The following is a 23576-nucleotide window of genomic DNA, read 5'->3' on the forward strand; positions in this document are numbered from 1 at the left end:
GGTTGCTGTAGTCTTTATTTCTATTTTTTTAGTAATTGCTCTTAAAATTTTGTCATATTTATCTTAGCAGACTCTAAAGCAGTACCTTAACTCTTTTTTAAAATAATTCAAGGCCCTTGGTACACCTTAATTCCAATTTCCCCTCTTCACATACATGCTATTTTCCTCAGTATTTTCGTGCTATCACTTTTTTAAAAATTCCAGAAATTGGGTGTAATTATACTAGTGTTACTACTATTAATTATTGTGACATTTTATATATTATAAAATATGTAAGTAATACATTATAAAAATGCATATTTTATCCACTGTATTCCATACAAATGGGCCTTCTTTAAATTTACATAAATGCTTACCACTTTCTTTACTATCTTTCTTATGTCTCTAACTGTCCTTATTTGATCATTTTTCTTCTTCTTAAGACATATATTTTAGGTATTTCTTTTTAGTGAAAGTCTCTTGATGATAAATACTTTTTGTTGTTATTTATCTGATGATGTTGTTTCACCTCATCTTGAAAGGTGCTTTATAATTATTACTACAGTGTGTTAGTCAAAATAGGCCAATCGTTGTAACAACTCTGATGTCTTAGTGGCTTAACATAATAGTTTATTTCTTATTTCAATATAAATGTTCCTGCTCATGTTGCTCCGTGGTCAGAGCCCTTCATCTAGTGGTTCCATGATTTCCAAAGGCTTCAGAGCCGTAGATCATTTTGCATCTAGTTCACCAATGAAAGAAGAGAGAAAGCATTTAATATCTCATGGGATATTTCCCGAGTCCTAGCTTAAAAATTAGAACATCACTTCTGCCCATGTTCCAGTGTCTAGAACTAGTTATATGGTCTCTCCCAATGCAAGGAGGTAAGAAAATGTAGTTTTTCTGTGTGGCTGAGAAGAAGATGAAGTTAGCGCATACTATTGCTTATTTCATTCAGGTAGAAAGTTATTTTCTCTACTGGTAGTCTTGTCTTAGTGATTTTATACTTTATTTCTGTAAGTATTTCATGTATATTCTGTGTTCTTCTGTATCCTTTATCTGCCCATTCTACCAACTCTGAGTCCTCTACGTCCTAAGACTTGTGGTGGTTTGCCTTCTTGTGTCCTTGGTGATCACTGACTAAACTTAACTGCTTGATTTTTATCTTTGCGAGTCCTGTGGTTTAAAAGTGGGAATGCCTTCCTCCAGAGAGAATTTGCTGCTTCTGCTTCTGCCACTGACCTAGGGTACTTCAGCCTTACTCAAGAATCCGGGTTTAACACAACGGTGCTAAGTTCAGCTTACCTACCTAGCCACTAGCTCAATACTCAGTGTCCTGACTGACACTATTGTAGGCATCAACCCTCAAAGCAACCCTGCCTCTGTCCTTCGGCCCACCACTCACCACTCCCAGCTTGCTTTGCAGTTCTGGGAAGGGGCTTGAAAGGGTATGGAGAAGATGTCCTTCTTACATATCTAGCAGTTCAACAAGTTACGTTTGAGCCATAACTCTACTTGTTTTACAGCGTAAGGTCTCTCAAAGCATCTAGTTTACCATAATGCTTCAAGCACAAGGGAGATCTAAAAAGTTTTTACCTAATTTACATTTCTTTGCTTTTGAAATCCTTGCAGCCTATATTCTCATTGCCAAAGCCATTTTATCCAAGGAGTGTGTTTCCTCGTCTTGCTGCTTCTTCTTTTTTTTAAAATTTTTTTCAAAAGTGTTGCTTCTTTGTATATCAAAATTTAGTCAATAATTGAAATGGAAAAGAAAGGATTTACTTATATGTATTTTTTATAATTTTCTGTGTTCTGAAAACAGAAAAACCTAAAGTTAATTATTCTGATTTCTTGCATGTATTACTAGTTAAATGAGAAATTTAACCATTTATTATATAAAAACACACAACAAAATCCTGGGTCATCCTGGAGTAGAATACTTTCTACTGAAACTTTCTAGGTCATCCTGGAGTAGAATACTGCTGAGGCCTTTTGTCATCTTTGCCTTTCTTTCCATGGGAAAGTGTGTAGATGTCTCTCAAATGAACAAGTTTCTGTCTGTTGACAGCCCTGTATCAACACTGTAATTAGGAGAGGCTTTTCATTCTTACTGAACAGAGTGGAAGCTGCTGCAAATGCATGCCACTAACAAGTGTCTAAAAAGACAGCTAATTAAACTGGTTAGAAACTGTTGAGTTTGCCAGGTCCTTAACAGTGAGGCTTTCTGGGCTGGTTGCTGCAGAGGTTGGAATAGAGACTTTTTCAAATGACTTTTTTTACTAATATGACTTAGCATACAATAAAATGTCATAGGGTCATTTAGTTTTCATGTGAGTTACATAGTTAATAACTTGTATTCTCCAAGTTATAAGATTTGAAAATTTCAAAAACTTAATCAAAGAGTATATGGTTATTTGTTTAAAGTGGTGTTTGGTATTTGACCAAATGCAAATAAGTGCATTTACTAGTCAAGGTTTAACTTTACTAAATAAGCATAACAGAAGATCTTAACTGATGTTTGGCTTAATTTTTAAAGATAGGATTTTTGTAACTGTTTTACAGTAGAAATATTGCAAGAAAATTTGAGGGTTAGGCAGAGTGTATTTGGCCAACATATTCTATAGCAATTTGCATATATTGAATGTGCTTCATAAGTATAAAAAAGGTGTGTCCAGTTTATTAATTATTTGTATTTGTCATGATGTAAAAGTTGCCAAGACATGGACTCTAAGTCACATAATTATTTCTTGTAATGAGAGATCAAAATAAGATGTAGAACACTCTTTAGAGAGAGAATCAAGGAAAAGATCCAAGTTAGGAGTTTGGCTTTTCAATAGTGACTGTATTAATATTTACAGATATTAAATATTAAATAGCATAACTGGGAGCTACTTTGAATTCTCTATGATTTCATATAGAAATTTTTATTTTGCCTGCTTTTAATTTAACCTGTGACGAAAATAGCATGTTGTTTTAACAACAAAAAAGTGAGGTACAGAATGATTCATCCTTTTGTGTAAAAGGTCTAGCACAATGCCTATCCTGATTTTGAAATTTATTTTATTTTATAAAAACTGTTTGTTTCTTGGGAACATGCTTTTCTTGAAAACAAAAAAATATATATTAAGCATTTTGTGAATTATCTTATAGATCTAGTTTTTTCCATAATTTAAAATGTGCTTTCTTTTAAAGTTTAATTTGTGGTGGGCAAACCCTTTTAAGTTTAAGACAGATAAGATATTATAATATCATAATACTGCTTTCTCTCTACTTGCACTACTTTCATTTTGTATTCTTACTTTGTAAATTTAATTGTAGTACCGTCTTATGTTTGAATAAGGATTTAATGATTTCACCAAAGATGATGATTATCTTTTAAATGTCAGTAATGAAAGTAATTAAAATTAAAAACTCTTACAAGTTACATGTGGTATCCATACAGATACACTACCACAGGAGATCAGAAAATTTGAGTAATTAAATATAATAATATATTATTATTAGAATTTATTGTAAAGGAGATTAAAGTTTAAAATATTGAAATTAATTGTAATTATTCTAACTAATGAGTGTCCTACTCAGTATATATTTTCATATTATGAACAATTTTGACAGTTTGTAACTGACTTCCAAATGTAGTGTTTTAAATACTAGGTAATGTGTTAAAATTCCAGACATACTTCCTTTCTTGTGTTTGTTTGAATGAAACTTCCCCTGAAGCTGAAAGGATTCATTTTTTTGTTCTTTTCTTAATAGTACAAAGCCTGAAGTTTCCATGACAAAAGTAATGGTTGGAAAATTTGGGGGGGGGGGGGGGTTGATCACTTCTCTTTCTTTTCATTTAACAGCAGGAAATTCTTTATCATTATCCAGTTTCTGATGCATCTCAGAAACTGAAAAGTGTGAGAGGGATATTTCTCACACTCTGTGACATGTTGGAAAATGTAACTGGGACACAAGTTACTAGGTAAGAATTGATTTTTATTTAGCTTTTATTCTATTTCTTGCAAGTTCTGTACCTTGGTTCTGACAAAATACTAATACAAGTACTTATTATACAAATATATTTGTGTCTATAATGTAGATATCTATATAGCAGATATGATGTCTGCAGATATTTTGTTTCTTACCTAACATTTCTACCGGTCACCTATAAGGTGTAAGTTCTCAATACAGCTGTAGATCTGGGTGTTTGGCATACTTTAAATAACAAATTTGGACTAATGACATATATTGTAGCATTTATTCATGAAGGTGGTATTTCTTAAGCATGACATTATGTTGAGTCTGGGCTCTTTCATGTTTTTGTCTTGATTATTAATTTGCTAGGCAGTACTCCTGTGGTTGGTAAGAATGACTGAACACTGCATTTTTCATGTAGTTCAAAATAGTCTGTTCTACAACAATGACAGAAAAAAACACAATACACATACACTTTAAGAAGAGGAGCTAGAATGTTCCTTGTATCATCTGTGCAAGTTAACTTGATGAATAAACAACACTGATGTGAAATAATTTTTTGAAAAATAAAATATACCATATACTCAGTTATAGAGCCACACATCCCATTCAAAGTCGATTTATAAGCCCTGACTTTGAAATGCCACAGTTAACTTATGGGAGGAGGATGCTCAAAACTTGGTTGAGTTTTGTTTTTTGTTTTTTTAATAAAATAAATCTAGGGATTACAAACCATTTTTCTTTCTTAATATTTCAAAAGTTTTAGAAATATAAAGTTGGATTTTCTAAGGCTTTAACTTTTCCCATCTTTTGGTAAAAATGACACCTCTAAGATTCTAAAAGATAAGATCTGCAAGACAATAGCAAGAAGAATTTCCTTGTTTTCTAAATAAAAGTCATGTTTAATTCTGGGACTCATTTTCCAGACACTAGTAACTGAGGCTATATTTAATATATAAATTTGCATTCAAAAACACATGTTGAGTAAAATCATATGGTATTTGTCTTTCTCTGACTTATTTCACTTATCATAATACTCTAGCTCCATATATGTCATTGCAAATGGCAAGATTTCTTTTTTTTTTATGGCTGAGTAATATTCCATTGTGTATTTATATACCACCTCTTCTTTATCCATTCATCAGTCAGTGGACATTTAGGCTCTTTCCATAATTTAGTTGTTGTAGATAATGTTGCTATAAACATTGAGGTGTATATATCCCTTTGAATTAGTGTTTTAGTAATCTTTGGGAAAATACTTAGTGCAATTGCTAGATGGTAGGGTAGTTCTATTTTTAACTTTTTGAGAAACTTTCCTACTGTTTTCCAGAGCATCTGCACCAGTTTGCATTCCCCCCAACAATGCAAGAGGGTTCCCTTTTCTCTGCCAGCATCTATTGTGTCTTGTACTGTTGGTTTTAGCCATTCTGATAGGTATGAGGTCATACCTCATTATAGTATTGATTTGCATTTCCCTGGTAATGAGTGATGTTGAACATTTTTTCATGTGTCTGTTGGCCATCTGTATGTCTTCTTTGGAAAAATGTCTATTCATGTCTTCTGCCCATTTTTTTAGTTGGATTATTTGTTTTTTGGGTGTTGAGTTTTATAAGTTCTTTATTTATTTTGGATACTAACCCTTTATCAGATACGTAATTTGCAAATATCTCCTCCCATTCCATAGATTGCCTTTTAGTTTTGTTGACTGTTTCCTTCACTGTGCAGAAGCTTATTTTGATGATGTCCCAGTAGTTTATTTTTGCTTTTGTTTTTGTTGCCTTAGGAGACATATCTAGAAGTAAGTTGCTACAGCCAATGTCAAAGAAGTTACTGCCTGTGTTCTCCTTTAGGATTTTAATGGTTTCCTGTCTCACATTTAGATCTTTCATCCATTTTGAGTTTATTTTTGTGTATGGTGTAAGAAAGTGGTCCAGTTTCATTCTTCTCCGTGTTGCTGTCCAGTTTTCCCAACACCATTTGTTGAAGAAACAGTCTTTTTTCCCATTGGATATTCTTTTTTCCTCTTTGTTGGAGATTAATTGACCATATAGGTATGGGTTTGTTTCTGGGTTTTCTATTCTGTGCCACTGATCTATGTGTCTGTTTTTGTGCCTATGCCAAACTGTCTTGATCACTACAGCTTTGTAATAAAACTTAAAGTCTAGAATTGTGATGTCTCTAGCTTTGCTTTTCTTTTTCAAGATTACTTTGGGGGTGCCTGGGTGGCTCAGTCGGTTAAGCGTCCAACTTCAGCTCAGGTCATGATCTCACGGTCCGTGAGTTTGAGCCCTGTGTCAGGATCTGTGCTGACAGCTCAGCAAGACCTTGTCTTGTTCCTGACCATAGAGGCAAATCTCTCAGTTTTTCCCCACTGAGGATGATATTAACTGCAGGTTTCTCATATAAGGCCTTTATTATGTTGAGATATGTTCTCTATAAACCTGCTTTGTTGAGGATTTTTATCATGAGTGAATGTTGTACTTTGTCAAATGCTTTTTCCTCCTCTATTGAAATGATATTTTTAAATTTTTATTAATGTGGTGTGTCACGTTGCTTGATTTGCAAATATTGAACCTCCCTTGCAACTCAGGAATAAATCCCACTTGATTGTGGTGAATGATTTTTTTGTAATGTTTGTTTATTTTTGAGAGAGAGAGAGAGAGAGAGAGAGAGAAAGAAAGGGGGGGAGGGGCAGAGAGAGAGAGGGACAGACAGACGCTGACATCAGCAAGCCCAATGTGGTGCTTGAACCAATGAACTGGGAGATCATGATCTGAGCCAAAGTCAGACACTCGACCAACTGAGTTGAGGCAACTTGGGTGCCCCATGAATGATTTTTTTTAATGTGTTGTTGGATTCAGTTTGCTAGTAGTTTATTGAGAATTTTTGCATACACGTTCATCAGAGATATTGGCCTAATGTTCTCTTTTTTAGTGGAGTCTTTATCTTTGCAACGACACAGATGGAGCTAGAGAGTATTATGCTAAGCTAAATAAGTCAGAGAAAGACAAATACCAAACGATTTCACTCATATTTGGAATTTAAGAAACAAAACAAGTTAGCAAAGAGAAAATAAAATGAGAGAGGGAGGAAAACTAAGAAACAGACTTTTAACTATAGAGAACAAACTGCTGGTTACCAGGTGGGAAGTTGGTGGGAGGATAGGTAAAATAGGTGATCGGGATTAAGGAATGCACTTGCTGTGATGAGTGCTGGGTGATGTATGGAAGTGTTGAATCACTGTATTATACACCTGAAACTAATATTACACTGTATGTTCAATTGGAATTTAAAGGATTTTTAAAATTTATTTCATGTCTTTATAAATAGTTATTTAATTTTGAGAGAGACACAAAGCACAAGTGGAGGAGGGGCAGAGAGAGAGGGAGAGAGAGAATCCCAGCAGGCTCTGTGCTGTCAGTGAAGAACCCGACACATTGCTCGATCCCACGATCAACGAACAATGAGATCATGACCTGAGCTGAATCAAGAGGTGGACACTTAACCATCTGAACCACCCAGGAGCCCCAACTAACTGGAATTTAAATAAAACTTAACAAAAATTTAAAAAATATAATGATAGTAATGCCTGAAGACGATGTTAAAAAGATTAAAAAATATAATGTCTAGCAAATAGTATGCACTTGATTATAATAAAAAATAATAACAATAACAAATAATATGTATTAAACATTAGAGAAAATAATTAAAATAATGATATGAAAAAATATGTTGCAGGCCTCCTTTTATTTTTTATTTTTACTTTTTAAATGTTTCTTTATTTTTTTTTGAGAGAGAGAGAAAGAGGATGCCCATAGGGAGGGGCAGAAAGAGAGAGGGAGAGAGAGAATCCCAAGCAGGCTCCATGTTCAGCATGGCGCCCAGCACAGGGCTTGATTTCACAACCATGAGATCACAACCTGAGCCGACATCAAGAGTCAGTTGCTTAACTGACTGAGTCACCCAGGTGCCCTCCTTTTATTTTTTTTAAACAGCTTTATTGAGACATCATTCATTTATCATACAATTTGCCCATTTAAAGCGTACAATTCGGCAACCATCACCACAGTCAATTTTAGAATATTTTCATGATACCCAAATAAAAACCTATACTGGACATTTCATGTGAATGAAATCATAATACATGCTTATTTATGACTGGCTTCTTAGGATAATGTTTTCAAAGTTCAGGCCTCCTTTTTAATCTTATTGGAAAGAAATTTTGTTTTAAGTTTCTCCATGTGGATTTGATTTTTTCTTTTTACTCTAAAGGATAGATGTTATTTTACTTGATGTTTAGATCTTGTTATTAATGATAAGATATGGATTAAACATGTGGAAAACAGTAAATGTAGGTAGAAAAACTTTTTTGTAAAACAGTAAATATGAAAATGATTATTATTTCAGGGATTCCTTAGCAACATGTACGTCTTGTATACACAGTTTTAAAACTATAGTAATATTAATGTCTGAGTATAAAAAGAATCTAATATTTGTCAAAAAGCATATATATTTTTAAACTTTATTAAGACAAAAGTAATATTTCTTTTGAAAAAATCTATTTCAATTCATGTTTAAAATCCCACACACTTATCTCTATTGTAATATAGAATATACATTATATTCCAAGGACTCAACCAATGAAAACTGATGTGTGTATTCTCACTTAAAGAAAAAAAAACACTAAAGAAAAAAAAAGGAAGGGGTATATCTGGGCGACTTAGTTAAGTGTCTGACTCTTGATTTTGGCTAAGGTCATAACCTCATCGTTCGTGAGATCAAACCCCCCATCGGGCTCTGTGCTGACAGCGCGGAGCCTGCTTGAGATTCTCTTTCTCCCTCTCTCTCTCTCTGCCCCTTCCCTGCTTGCACACATGCACATGCTCTCTCCCTCTCAAAAATAAATAAACTTTAAAGCAAAAACAAACACTGAATATGTTTTCTTCACACCATCTACCCGCATTACAAGAAGGATCATACTCTGTTTTCATAGTTCTTTATTATATCTCTTTTTAGAACACATTTAATATGTTTTCCAACTTGATTGAAGTAGAGTAAATTGCATATATGTAAAATATACAACTTGATCAGTTTTGACAGAGGTGTATGACCCTGAGACCATTACCACAATGAATATATACATTATCCCAAAAGTTTCCTTGAGTACATGTTTAAATCTGACTTATATTTTGGTTCTTTGTTTAAGTACATGTGCCCCATATTGAATTATCACTTGTGAGCTGGAACCATGTTGTCCTTTCTTTGTAATTTCTCTTAATAAATAGAAATTTCTCTTAATAAATTCTCTTAATAAATAGGCAATCAGAAAAGATTTGTTAAATTAGCACAGTCATGGAAGCTTTCTTTTGGGAAAAAAATAGTGTATAGTCACTTAATTTAGCAAAAGAATTTCAATACGTTTTACTGTAATGTGACTACTTTTGTTTGACCTGGAGCTTTTTATAGGTATTTAAAAGAATATTTCAGAATACATTATTGTTCTTATACAATTCCTTGCCTTTTCTGTGTGACAGATAAATGCCAAGAAACTTGTTTATTAAGCATGCGGTTCTTAAATCATACCATGTGTAATCTTTTATGAGTGACTGTTTATAATTTTATGACATTTAAAGATATTCTGACTTTATTTTCAAATCTATTTTTTCTTAGCTCATCCCTTCTTTTAAATGGGAAACAAATCCATGTGGCTTATTGGAAAGAATCTGACAAGTTGTTGTTAATTGGCCTGCCTGCTGAAGAGTAAGTTGAGATCTTTGTTTACCTTAAAATCTTTTCTAATATATTGCTAACAAAATCTGTTTCATTAAAAGTATGACATTTTTGTCAAAAGGCAAACTCCTTTAAACAGTCTTATGTTGGGGCACCTACGTGGCTCAGTCTGGTTAAACCTCCAACTTCAGCTCAGGTCATGATCTCATGGTTGGTGGGTTTGAGTCCTGCACCGGGCTCTGTGCTGTCAGCTCAGAGCCTGGAACCTGCTTCAAATTCTGTGTCTCCCTCTCTCTCAGACCCTCCCCTGCTTGTGGTCTGTCTCTCTCTCTCTCAAAAATGAATAAACATTAAAAAAAATTTTTTAATAAAAAAATAGTCTTATGTTTTAAATATCTGTTCCACCAGTGCAATTGCTACCTATGTTAATTTGATATTAAAAATATAAAAAGCGCTGGGAACACCCAGCTAGACCGATTAGTAAGAAGAAGGACTTTCAACACACTTTCTTATGAGATGTGGCCAGTGTGAAGGTGGCTGAGAGATGACCTTCTCTGCTCAAACTTTTGACAAGATTGTGGTTTGGATTTTGTGTGTTCGGTTTTTTACTGTTGGAGATTTTGGAAAATTAAAAGTCTAAGAAAAAGGTGTTTGGCCCTGATGTTGAGCACCTTTGACAAAATACAGTTGACCCTTAAACAACGTGGATTTGAATTGTGCTGATCCACTTATATGTGGGTTGTTTTCAATAAATATATTAGAAGGTTTTTTGGAGATTTGTGACAGTATGAAAAAGCTCACAGATGAACTACATAGTCTAGAAATATTGAAAATTTTGAGAAAAAGTTACATACATCATGAATGCATAAAATATGTGTAGATACAGTCTGTTTTATCATTTACTACCATAAAATATACACAGATCTATTATTAAAAGTTAAAATTTATCAAAACTTAAACAAATACTTACATGGAGCTATTCGCAATTGAGAGAAGTATAAACAAATGTAAAGATACATTATTAAATCATAACTGCATAAAATTAACCATAGCACATACTGTACTACTGGAATAATCTTATTGCTATCTCCTATTGCTGCTGTTGCAGTGACCTCAAGTGTTATCTACTTACAACCCCCCGTGACGTTAATCATCTCTGTGTGAGCAGTTTGTCTTTCCAGTAAATTGCAGTAAAAAGTGATTTCTTACAGTTCTTGCATATTTTTCTTCGTGCAATAGTGTAAACCTTGAATAACACCGGGGGACCCATATGAAGTGCTACTAGTAATGCTGGAAATGCTCCCAAGAAGCAGACAAAAGTTAGGACATTACAAGAAAAAGCTAAATTGCTTGATATGTACTATAGATTGAGATCTGCAGCTGCAATTGGCCACCATTTCAACATAAATAAATCCTGCATGAGGGCCATTGTAAAAAAGGAAAGGAAATTCCTGAAGCCATCAGTACAGTTAGGCCAGCAGGTGCAAAAACATTGCACTTTTTGTGAAAGATCTTTTTATCTTGTATTGAAAAAGCAATTTTTATGTAGGTGCAGGATTGCTAGAAGGAAGGCATACCTACAGACTAATATGATTTAAGAAAAAAGCGGTCATGATATGACAACTTAAGGCAAAGGGAAGGTTAAGGATCTAAAGCAGGAGAATTTAATGCCAGCACAAAGGATGGTCTGACAATTTTAGAAGCAGGTTTAGCTTTAAAAATGTCAAGATATCAGGAGAAGCAGATTCTGCTAAGAGACTGCAGATGACTTCCCAGATGTCATTAAAAAAATCAGTGAGGAGGAAGGATATCTGCCTCAAGGTTTTTTGTTTTTTGTTTTTTAATGTTTATTTATTTTTGAGAGAGTGCAAGTGGAAGAGGGGCAGAGAGAGGGGGACAGAGGATCCGAAGCGGGTCCTGCAATGACGTCAGCAAGCCCAATGCGGGGCTTGAACTCATGAACCCCAAGATCATGACCTGAGCTGAAGTCAGACACTCAACCAACTGAGCCATCCAGGTGCGCCTCAAGGTTTTTAATACAGACAAAAGTGCCCTATTCTGGGAGAAAGAAAAATGTTGCATAGGACATTAGTTAAGAAGAAAAGTGAGCACCAGAATTTAAGGTGGGAAGGAATAGGCTAACTCTGTTTTGTGAAGATACAGTCAGGTTTATGATTAGGACTGCCCTTATGTATAAAGCTGCTAAGCCCCAAACCTTGAAGGGAAAAGATAAACACCAGTTGCCAGTCTTTTGGTTGTACAACAAGAAGGCCTGGGCAGTGAGAATCCTTTTTCTGGACTGGTTCTGTTGATGCTTTGTCCCTGAAGTCAGGAAGTACTTCACCAGTAAGGGACTGCCTTTGAAATTTCTTTTGATATTGGACAATGCCCCTGGCCACCCAGAACCCCATGAGTTCAGTACCAAAGATGTCAGTCTACTTGCCCCCAAACAAAACATCTCCAATTTAACCTCTAGATCAAGGGGTCACAAGGGCCTTTAGACATCATTACACATGGTACTCTATGGAAAGGATTGTCAATGCCATGGAGGGGGACCCCAATAGAACATCATGAAAGTCTGGAAGGACTACACCACTGAAGATGCCATTGTTGTTATAGAAAAAGCCACAAAAGTCATCAATCCTGAAACAATAAATTCTTGCTGGAGAAAATTGTGTCCAGATGTTGTGCATGACGTCACAAAATTTATGACAGAGCCAATTAGGGAAATCATGAAAGAGATTGTGGATCTGGCAAAAAGGTGGCAGGGCAGGGAAGTGAAGGGTTTCAATATAAAGATCTTACAAAATTTCAAGAGCTAATAGACACCACACCTGAGGAATGAACAGAAGATGACTTAATGGAGATGTGCCATCTCCACACATGGCCACATCCAGTGCCAGCAAACAAATTGACACTAGACAATCCGGCCGTAACGTTCTAATTATTCAGGACTGCTTTTGACCTCTTTTACAACACAAACCCTTCTATGATATGGGCACTAATAATAAAGCAAATGGTGGAAGAAGTTTTGATAACATATAGGAATATTTTTAGAGAAACGAAAAAGCAGAAAAGTCAGAAAGAAATTACGATATATTTCTGTAAAGTTACACCAAGTGTGCCTGCCTGTCCTACCTCCCCTTGCACCTCCACATCTGCTTATGCCACTCCTGAGACAGCAAGACCAACCCCTCCTCTTCCTCCTCTACTCAATATGAATACTTTCTCCGCCTACTCAATATGAAGATGAGGAGGATGAAGATCTTTATGATGATCCACTTCCACTTAATGAATAGTAGATAATCATTATGCCATACAGTTAATAAACTTATCTGTTGTGCATTTGTGTGTCTTCGTGCAAATCAATATTTGCAAAAATCTAATAATTGTACAGCAAGAACTGTGTCATCATCATCGTTGTATAAGTATTCATCTTGTAGAACATCACATGCAAGATTTCTGTGGAAGGGAATAGTCTATCCTTATAGAGGCATAAGATGATTGATATTTAATATAAAATTAATAATGTGTTAGTGTTCTTACTGCTTTATAACTTTGCTTTTTGCTTTTTTGCAGCAGTGTTTCCAGTATTGTGTTATGAATATAATACAGTGTGCCCTAAAAAATTTTAAATATTTACTCTCTAGTCTGTAGGCTAGGCTACCATGAAGTAATACTATCAATTATACTAGGCTACCATAAAGAAATCATATTGCTCTTTCTTCATTATCAACACATAAGTTTTCTGTAAATAAATATGAATTTCTTTTTAACATCTTTTCATTTTGGGTGTCTAGTGTTAGTAATATGTGTAAATCTACAGTGTTTTGTATCATATAAGACAGTATTGATGTAGGTACTGACAGATGATTCATCTTGTAAACAGATGATACAAACTTATGGCATCAATTTCTCTTCTTATGATTTTCTTAATAACATTTTCTTTCCTCTAGCTTGCTTTATTGTAAGAATACAGTATATAATACATACAAGATATGTGTTAATTAACTGTTATCATAAGGCTTCCAGTCAACAGTAGACTATTATTATTTAAGTTTTGGGGAAGTTAAAATTTATACTTGGATTTTCAGTTGCCTGGGGTGTAGGGACTCCTAACCCCTGCATTGTTCAAAGGTCAACTGTAATGAATATTTAACTTTAAAGTGACTTCTCTAATGGTATGTTTTATATTATTATTTTCACCTTCTTAACTTTTAATTTTAATGTATATATTATTTTTATAGTTGGAGATAAGAGCTGGATTGATGTTTATGAGTAGAATGTGAACCCAGGGACTACGTTAGGTATTTTACATTCATTCATCTCATTTAATCTTCAAAATCAGCTCCAGATGTACGTCATGATCTCTGGCCCCATCTTATAAATGAGGAAAGTAAAACCAAGAGAAGATTAAATAACTTGCTAAAGATCACAAAACTAACAAGAAGCAGAATTGGAAGTTGAAGGAGAGTCTTTCTGAATTATTTCTGAAACTACATTGCTTCCCTAATGTCATAAGACATTAAAAGCTGGGGGGGGGGGGGGGATGGGGTAGGAATATGGAGAACTGCCCCCAAGGAGAGGTTTTTAATTATTGTTAGACTAGTCTTATGTCCCTGTTCAATGATTTTTTAAAACTTGTAATTTAGATTCTTCCCTGCTTTAAAAAAAAAAAATTGACAACTTCTATTAAACTATTAACACATTTTAGTTTTAACCTTTTGGTGCATAGAACTATCATATATTATCTACCAAATAGTGATCAAATATCAAAATAAATACTATATTATGTGACTGACACAACGTTAGAGAATACCAGTTTAGATAACTTTTCTTTTGGTGTTGCCTTACGCTTCCCAAGGAAGAAAAAAGTAGACCTCAAAAAAATGCATTATACAGCTACTCTAGACATGAATATGACTATTTTCTATTATTGATGATTTTGTTAACAAGATTTCTTTCATTATATAACAGTGTATTTGTTATCTATTCCTAGGTAACAAATTACACCAAAATTTAGGGACTTAAAACAGCAGACATTTATTATCTCATAGGTGTCTTTGTGAGTCAGGAATTCATGAACGACTTAGCTGGGTAGTTCTGACTCAGGATCTGTATTGAGGTTGCAGTCAAAATGTTGTCCAGGGATACAGTTATTTGAAGGCTTAACTGAAGCTAGAGCATCTGCTTCCAAGATGGCTTACACACATAGCCATTGTTGAGAGGCCTTAGTTCCTTGCCAAATGGGTCTCTCCTGTAGAGCTGTTGGAATGTCCTCACATGTCAGCTGGCTTCCCCCAAAGCAAGTTATGGAGAAATAGATTTCTCCAAAACAGAGAAAGAGGGGAAGCTGACTTAGTCTTATAAATGATGCAGTCATTTCCACTATATACTATTTGTTAGGAGTAAGTTGCTAAGTCCAGCCCACACTCAAGGGAAGGGCAATTAAGCTCTACCTCTAGAGAGGAAGAGTAGTGAACAATCTGTTGACATGTTTTCATACCACAAACAGGAACTCCAAAGGAGACTATAGTGAAAAATTATCCAAATGATTGTGCTTTAAAGATGTCTAATTTTGGACAAAAGGTTATATGATCTGTCATGAATGTATGGTTCAAAAATTTTTTTAATTTCATTTATTTCTGTTCTAATCTTTATTTTTTTTCCTTCTATTGACTTCGGGCTTTGTTCTTCTTTTTCTAGTTCCTTTAGGATGTAAGGTTAGGTTGTTTATTTGATACTTTTTTAGTTATCAAAGTAGGCCTGTATTGCTATAAATTTCCCTCCTAGAACAGCCTTTGCTGCATCCCCAAGATTTTGACCATTGTGTTTTCATTTTCATTTGTCTCCATGTATTTCCTGTGTGTTTCAAAATGTTTAACTTGAAGGATAATGGTGCTGTGACATATACTACATGGTGATTCCCTTAACCAGCTAATTTGTATTTTTCTGACTCAAAAGAGACTATGATGAACCCTGCTAGAATACTGCCTTATGTCAATGGGTCAGATTATGAAAAAACTGAGTTGTTTTGAAAGTATGGGTTTACAAGAATTGGAGGACACTCGTTATAAATTACTTTAGGATAAAATAATTATGCTTAGACTTTTATAGTGGCCCAAACAGCAAAAGAAAGAAAACAGAAAATACAATGGTAAGCTGAAGGTAGTGTAGACAGACACAGGGAAAAGGAAGGCCCTGCTAAGGAACTGAGCAGAGTCTGCTCAGCCACATTCTGATGCTATCAGCCAAATTAATTATGCAGATAGAGACAGTTTCCAGGCAAGGTTTTACCCTGAAGCCAAAAAAAAAAAAAAAAAAAAAAAAAAAAGGCTGTCCCAGCTGAGCTGAGCTCTGAATTAAGGTTGTGCTGCATAGGGGATGCTCTAGCCAATTTCCCAGTCTTTATTACTGGGTGATGGGGATAGAAAGTGTCTACCCTAAATATTAGTCATTCCTATCCTGGGGAACTTGGTTTGATAAATTAGAATGAATTTGAAGATCCCCTTTATTCTACTCTGTACCAGATTCTTTTCCTCATCCCATCTTGTTTCACATAGCCATGAAAGATAGGAATTATTATTCTACTTTGTTCAAACTGAGAAATAGAGTATGAGAGATCATGCACAAGCACCTCCTCAGTGTCAATTAATAGGTCTTTGTATCTCTAACACTGTGCATGTGGTTTGTAATGGAAGTGGCAGGCCTGGGATTTTTCTCTTATTTGTCTTAAATGCCAGTCTATGCATTTCCTTCTTTGCCACTATGCCTTTTACGAGCAAAATGAGAAAAGTGCCACCCCACAGAAGATCAGGTCGGTGTATAATCCAGGAACATGTGTTTTCAGAGGGGAGATCATCTTCCTGTGATGACTGCAGTGAATAGTGGGGACCCAACCAGGAAGTCATTGTGAGGTAGTAGAGAGAGTAACTTTAGAGCTAAGAAGATGGATGTCCACAGGCAGGTTCTACTCCCTTTAAGTCCTTGTACAAGTTACTTAACTTCTTGGACCTCAGTTTACCCATTGCTATAATAGCAATAACCAGACCTACTTTGTAGAATTTTTATCAGGCTACCAAGAAAACAGTTAATTCCATTTCTTTCCTCTACTTTCTTTCCCTTCTCCCATTTGTTTAGGGATGTCTTTTGTCACAGAAGTTGGAGGTTCGGTTGAAATCTAGGTAATACTGGAAAGTGTCAAGAATTTAGCATTTTTTTTCTGAGCTCGGATACTGCACTACTTTATATGCATTAATTTAATCCTCAAAATGAACCTGAGAAGGGCTTAGTGATTATTCCCCCATTTTATACATGAGGAAACTGAACCCTAAGGAGGTATAAATAATTTCCACGTAGGTAGTGATATAAAAGTCCTTACTTGACCCATGCTAGAACTCCAAGTCTAGATATCAGAGTCTTCAGTTGCTAATTCAGTGAACCATTTTACACAGCCATACTCGCAGTTGACACACAGACTTTTCACATTCCTTACATATAAAATGGAACGATGTTCTGCTTCTTTTAGATATGTATCACTTGGTTATGTTATAAATAAACAAATGTATTTTTCTTCTTTTTAGAGTTCCTCTCCCTCAGCTAAGGAGTATGATAAAAGATGTTGCCCAAACCTTAACATTTATGTATGGTTCTTTAGATAGGTAAGTATGAATTGAATCTCAAGTTTTTTGTTTGTTTGTTTAAAAAAAAAAAAAAAAAACTTTTAACCACAGAGAACAAACTGATGGTTATCAGAGGGAAGGGAGGTGGGAGGATGGGTAAAATAGATGACTGGGATTAAGGAGTGCACTTGCTGTGATAAGCACTGGGTGATGTAGGGAAGTGTCGTATCACTATATTGCATACCTGAAATTAATATAAAAGAGTGTTAACTATACTGGAATTAAAATAACTTAACAAAAAATAATACTAAAAATAATAAAGATACCAGTGCTCCTAAAAAAATGAACCTCAAGTTTTAAGCACATGATTCCAAATCACCTTTTGCATTTAATACTTTTCCTTGTTTGGCAAGTTAGTTATTTGTTTTTTTTTTTTTTTCTTTCTTTCTCTGATTTTCTCATCTTTTATTACTGGCTTCATTTTACAGTTCTAGGCACTTTTTCACTTGATCTATTCATTGCTTTTTCATTTTTGGTCTCATGTTAGTTTAGCAAAATAAAGTAAAATAGTGATAAAACCATAATTATATTCTGACTTGATATATTTCTATAGAAGCAAATATAAGGGCATTTCTTCAAAACAAATACAAAAAGGAGTAAGAAGATTTTAAGTTGTGTTGTTCTCTCATTATAAGACCAGTGTCAAATGCACTGTCCTAAAATGTGATTCTTCTTTCTTAAACCAATTTTTAAATTAAAAAAAAAAAAGCACTATTAAAATATATAAATGACACAGTAAAGATATTTAGTTTCATGTGTGTCATATGTTTCCTATACAATATGAATGCAGTATATATATTCCCTTTTAAAATATGTGTGGGCTCATGTTATGCCTATTTTCCTGCTTCTTGTTTTTTTAACATTACAGTAAAATATGATGCATCTTTCTTGATCTAAAGGAGGCAATTTGAGGTAACTTCAGGATTTGAACACATGAAATTATGGATGAAAAAAAGATTTTTCTGTTTGTGGGATTTTTTCTAAGTTCCAGTACTTCAGAGAGCTAAAATGATACCTTTGCTTTCAAAGCCTTAAGAGTATATAAGTATAAAGATCCAAAACAGTTTATATGTCTTTCCAAACCACAGTGGTATTGGCTCCCTGTTTATCTCTTATGGATCTTTGTTACCACTGTTCTCAAAGCAGCCTGAAATAACTTTCTGTGACATTGGGACTGTGTAGTGTACAGAATTCTCCTCAACAAGCCTCTTAGAAGACACATCCCTCTCAAACCTAATTACTGGTGAGCCTTTTCCAAATATGTGAACTACAAAAGGCCAGGCAGCCACCAACATTGTTTTTAACTTTTACTAATAAGGAAACTTTTAACCAATGAACAGTAAGGATATGGTTGTAAACTACTTCCTTAAATTTACACTGGGTGAGCAAACCTTGCCATGTTTTACCTTAACTGAAGCTTTATGTTTTCATAAAAACAGAGATAATTAAAGATTAAATTCCTGAGATGAATTCCATAACTTAAGACAATCATTTGGGGTTGTTCTGCAAATTCCAAATGGACGAGGTTATGAGCAGAGGGACTCTTCATTTCTGTGAATTTCATTTTGAAATTTAGCTTTCTTTTACTTGGAAGTATCACCAAATTGGCAGCAAATTTTAGTTTCTTCTTGTTCTAGTGAGAATTGGAAAGGCAAACTAAGATAATGAATGTGAAGATCCATTGAGTTCTTACGACCAAGAAGCAGTATGGATCCAAGATGTTGTTAATAGTCATTTTGTAGTAATTTTTAATAAGGTTTTTTCTAATTATGAAAGATATTAAAGGCCCATTATGAAAAATTATGAAAAGATTAAGAAGTCCAAAGAGTTAATTTTTTTAAGTTGTGAGCTGTTTAGTTCCTGTGAGCCACAGAAAAGTGATTATGTATTAACAAGTTTAGGGGCATCTTTGTGGCTCAGTGGGTTAAATCTCTGACTCTTGATTTCTGCTTGGGTCATGATCTCATGGTCATAAGATCAAGCCCTGCATTGGACTCCGTGCTGGGTGTGGAGCCTGCTTAAGATTCTCTCTTTTCCTCTCCCTTTACCCCTCCCCTGCTCATGCTCTCTCTCCAAAAAAAAAAAAAAAAAGTTTAATATTGTGACCATATTAAAGATAGATTTCCTCCACTATTCCTAGCAAAACTATCAGCAGACTCTGAACAGTCTGTCTCCAAAACATATCTCAAATCCATTCATTTCTCTCCATCCTCACTATCACCTTGTACAGCCACCACCATCTCTCGCTGCTATAACAATCTCCATTCTTGCCACTTTAATAAATTTCCAGGGATATTGGCCTGTAGTTCTCTTTTTTTGCTTGGTCTCTGTCTGGTTTGGGAATCAAAGTAATGCTGGCTTCATAGAATAAGTCAGGAAGTTTTCCTTCCCTTTCTATTTTTTGGAGCAACTTGAGAAGGATAGGTATTATCTCTGCTTTAAATGTCTGGTAGAATTCCCCAGGGAAGCCATCTGGTCCTGGACTCTTATTTGTTGGGAGATTTTTGATAACTGATTCAATTTCTTCACTAGTTATGGGTCTGTTAAAATTTTGTTTCTTACCATTTGAGTTTTGGAAGTACTTGAGTTTTGGAAGTACCTCCCGTTTGAGTTTTGGAACTACAGGCCAATATCCCTGATGAAAATGGATGTAAAAATTCCCAACAAGATACTAGCAAATCGATTTCAACAGCATATAAAAAGAATTATTCACCATGATCAAGTGGGATTCATTCCTGGGCTGCAGGGCTGGGTCAATATTCGCAAATCAATCAATTTGATACATCACATTAATAAAAGAAAAGATAAGAGCCATGTGATCCTGTCAATCAATGCAGAAAAAACATTTGAAAAATTCAGCATTCTTTCTTAATAAAGACCCTTGAGAAAGTCGGGATAGAAGGAACATACTTAAACATCATAAAAGCCATTTATGAAAAGTCCACAGCTAATATCATCCTCAGTGGGGAAAAACTGAGAGCTTTCCCCCTGAGGTCAGGAACACAACAGGATGTCCACTCTTACTGCTGTTGTTTAACATAGTGTTGGAAGTTCTAGCATCAGCCATCAGACAACAAAAGGAAATGAAAGGCATCATAATTGACAAAGATGAAGTCAAGCCTTTCACTTTTTGCAGATGACATGATACTATACATGGAAAACCTGATAGACTCCACCAAAAGTCTGCTAGAACTGATACATGAATTCAGCAAAGTTGTAGGATACTAAATTAATGTACAAAATCAGTTGTATTTTTATACACCAATAATGAAGCAACAGAAAGACAAACAAAGAAGCTGATCCCATTCACAATTGCACCAAGAATCATAAAATACCCAGGAATAAACCTAACCAAAGATGTAAAAGATCTGTATGCTGAAAACTATAGAAAACGTATGAAGGAAATTGAAGAAGATACAAAGAAATGGAAAAACATTCCATGCTCATGGGTTGGAAGAATAAATATTGTTAAAATGTCAATACTACACTATCAACAATAGCCAAAGTATGGAAAGAGCCCAAATGTCCATCGATGGATGAATGGATAAAGAAGAGGTGGTATATCTATACAATGGAGTATTACTTGGCAATGAAAAAGAATGAACCCTTGCCATTTGCAACTATGTAGATGGAACTGGAGGGCATTATGCTAAGTGAAATTAGTCAGAGAAAGACAAAAATCATAGGACTTCACTCATATGAGGACTTTAAGAGACAAAACAGATGAACATAAGGGAAGGGAAACAAAAATAATATAAAAATTATATTATAATAATAGGGAGGGGGACAAAACAAAAGAGACTCATAAATATGGAGAACAAACTGAGGGTTACTGGAGGGTTGTGGGAGGGGGGATGGGCTAAATGGGTAAGGGGCACTAAGGAATCTACTCCTGAAATCATTGTTGCACCATATGCTAACTAATTTGGATGTGAATTTAAAAAAAAATTTTTTTTTAAACGTCAATACTACCCAAAGCAATCTACACATTCAATGTAATCCCCATCAAAATTGCACCAGCATTCTTCTCGAAGCTAGAAACAAGCAATCCTAAAATTTGTATGGAACCACAAAAGACGCCAAATAGCCAAAGTAATATTGAAGAAGAAAACCAAAGCAGGAGGCATCACCATCCCAGACTTTAGCCTTTACTACAAAGCTGTAATCATCAAGACAGTATGGTATTGGCACAAAAACAGACGCATAGACCAGTGGAATAGAATAGAGACTCCAGAATTGGACCCACAAATGTAGGGCCAACTCATCTTTGACAAAGCAGGAAAGAATATCCAATGGAAAAAAGACAGTCTCTTTAACAAATGGTGCTGGGAGAACTGGACATCAACATGCAGAAGAATGAAACTAGACCACTTTCTTACACCATTCACAAAAATAAAGTCAAAATGGATGAAGGACCTGAATGTGAGACAGGAAACCATCAAAACTCTAGAGGAGAAAGCAGGAAAAAAACCTCTCTGACCTCAGCCGCAGCAATTTCTTACTCAACGCATCTCCAAAGGCAAGGGAATTAAACGCAAAAATGAACTATTGGGACCTCTTCAAGGTAAAAAGCTTCTGCACAGCAAAGGAAACAATCAACAAAAGTAAAAGGCAACTGATGGAATGGGAAAAGATATTTGCAAATGACATATCAGACAAAGGGCTAGTATCCAAAATCTATAAAGAACTCTCCAAACTCCACACCCAAAAAACAAATAATCCAGTGAAGAAATGGGCAGAAAACACGAATAGACACTTTTCTAAAGAAGACATCCAGAGGACCAACAGGACATGAAAAGATGCTCAACATCACTCCTTATCAGGGAAATATAAATCAAAACCACACTGAGATACCACCTCACTCTGGTCAGAGTGGCTAAAATGAACAAATCAGGAGACTATGGATGCTGGAGAGGATGTGGAGAAACGAGAACCCTCTTGCACTGTTGGTGGGAATGCAAACTGGTGTAGCCGCTCTGGAAAAGAGTGTGGAGGTTCCTCAAAAAATTAAAAATAGACCTCCCCTATGACCCAGCAGTAGCACTGCTAGGAATTTACCCAAGGGATACAGGAGTGCTGATGCATAGGGGCACTTGTACCCCAATGTTTATAGCAGCACTTTCAGCAATAGCCAAATTATGGAAAGAGCCTAAATGTCCATCAGCTGACGAATTGATAAAAAAGTTGTGGTTTATATATACAATGGAATACTACTTGGCAATGAGAAAGAATGAAATCTGACCATTTGTAGCAATGTGGATGGAACTGGAAAGTATTATGCTAAGTGAAATAAGTCAGGCAGAGAAAGACAGATGTCATATGTTTTTACTTATATGTGGATCCTGAGAAACTTAACAGAAGACCAGGGGGGAGAGGAAGGGGGGAGGGGAGTTACAGAGAGGGAAGAAGGCAAACCATAAGAGACTTTTAAATACTGAGAATGAACTGAGGGTTGATGAGGAGTGGGGGAGAGGGGAAACTGGGTGATGGGCATTTAGGAGGGCACCTGTTGGGATGAGCACTAGGTGTTGTATGGAAACCAGTTTGACAATAAACTATGTTTATTAAAAAAAAAAATTCCAAATGCGGTTAAAGCAGTCTTTTTACATTATAGTCTAGCCCTACATATCTTTCTGATTTCAGATTTCAAACCACATTTCCTCTCTGGCTGGTCTGTGGACACCCTGGCCACACTTGTTCCACACTAGGGCTTTTGCGCTCTTTTCTCTCCCTAGGTCTTCTTGACATTGGGATCTCAGCTAAATGTCCATTCTCGAAGACTCTTCCCCAACTTTTGATCTAAAATAACCAACCAGTTACATCACCCATTCACATGATCTTGTTCTCTGTATATCTCTTTGTACAAGTTCATGTTTTTACTCTTTGTTCATTAGTTGTCTTTCTCCATTAGAACATGAGCTCCACAGAAGCAGAGACCTTGTCTTTTGTCTTGATATTTTTACTGCGGTACCTCCAGCAATGAGAATAGTGCCTAGAACATAGTTGGCACTCAAGCAATTTGTTGAATGAATCCATGAATATTATTCTGATGTATTAATGGTACATATACTAGCTATTGTGTTATCAAGCAGGCTATTCCAATGAATAGTTGCAGGCAATGCTCTATTATTTTTACATAACTAAAGTCAAGTGTTTAGTGTGTGTGTCTCTCTCTCTATCTCTTTTTCGGTTCTTCAGTAGTGTTGCCTACATTAGTGAAGAGGG

General features: G+C 35.2%; 1 protein-coding gene across 2 annotated transcripts in view; it reads left to right on the forward strand.

Moving 5' to 3' along the window:
• INTU (inturned planar cell polarity protein) overlaps positions 1-23576 on the forward strand; it is a 99241-nt gene that overhangs the window by 44368 nt on the left and 31297 nt on the right. For both annotated transcript variants that reach the window (XM_078445766.2, XM_060654227.3), the window contains exons 5-7: positions 3828-3946; positions 9610-9699; positions 17253-17330. In XM_078445766.2, coding sequence (XP_078301892.2) covers positions 3828-3946; positions 9610-9699; positions 17253-17330 — 287 coding nt within the window. The remainder of the gene's footprint in view (positions 1-3827; positions 3947-9609; positions 9700-17252; positions 17331-23576) is intronic.

Source organism: Panthera onca, chromosome B1, assembly GCF_046562875.1.
Source record: "Panthera onca isolate mPanOnc1 chromosome B1, mPanOnc1 haplotype 2, whole genome shotgun sequence".
Classification (NCBI taxonomy): domain Eukaryota; kingdom Metazoa; phylum Chordata; class Mammalia; order Carnivora; family Felidae; genus Panthera; species Panthera onca.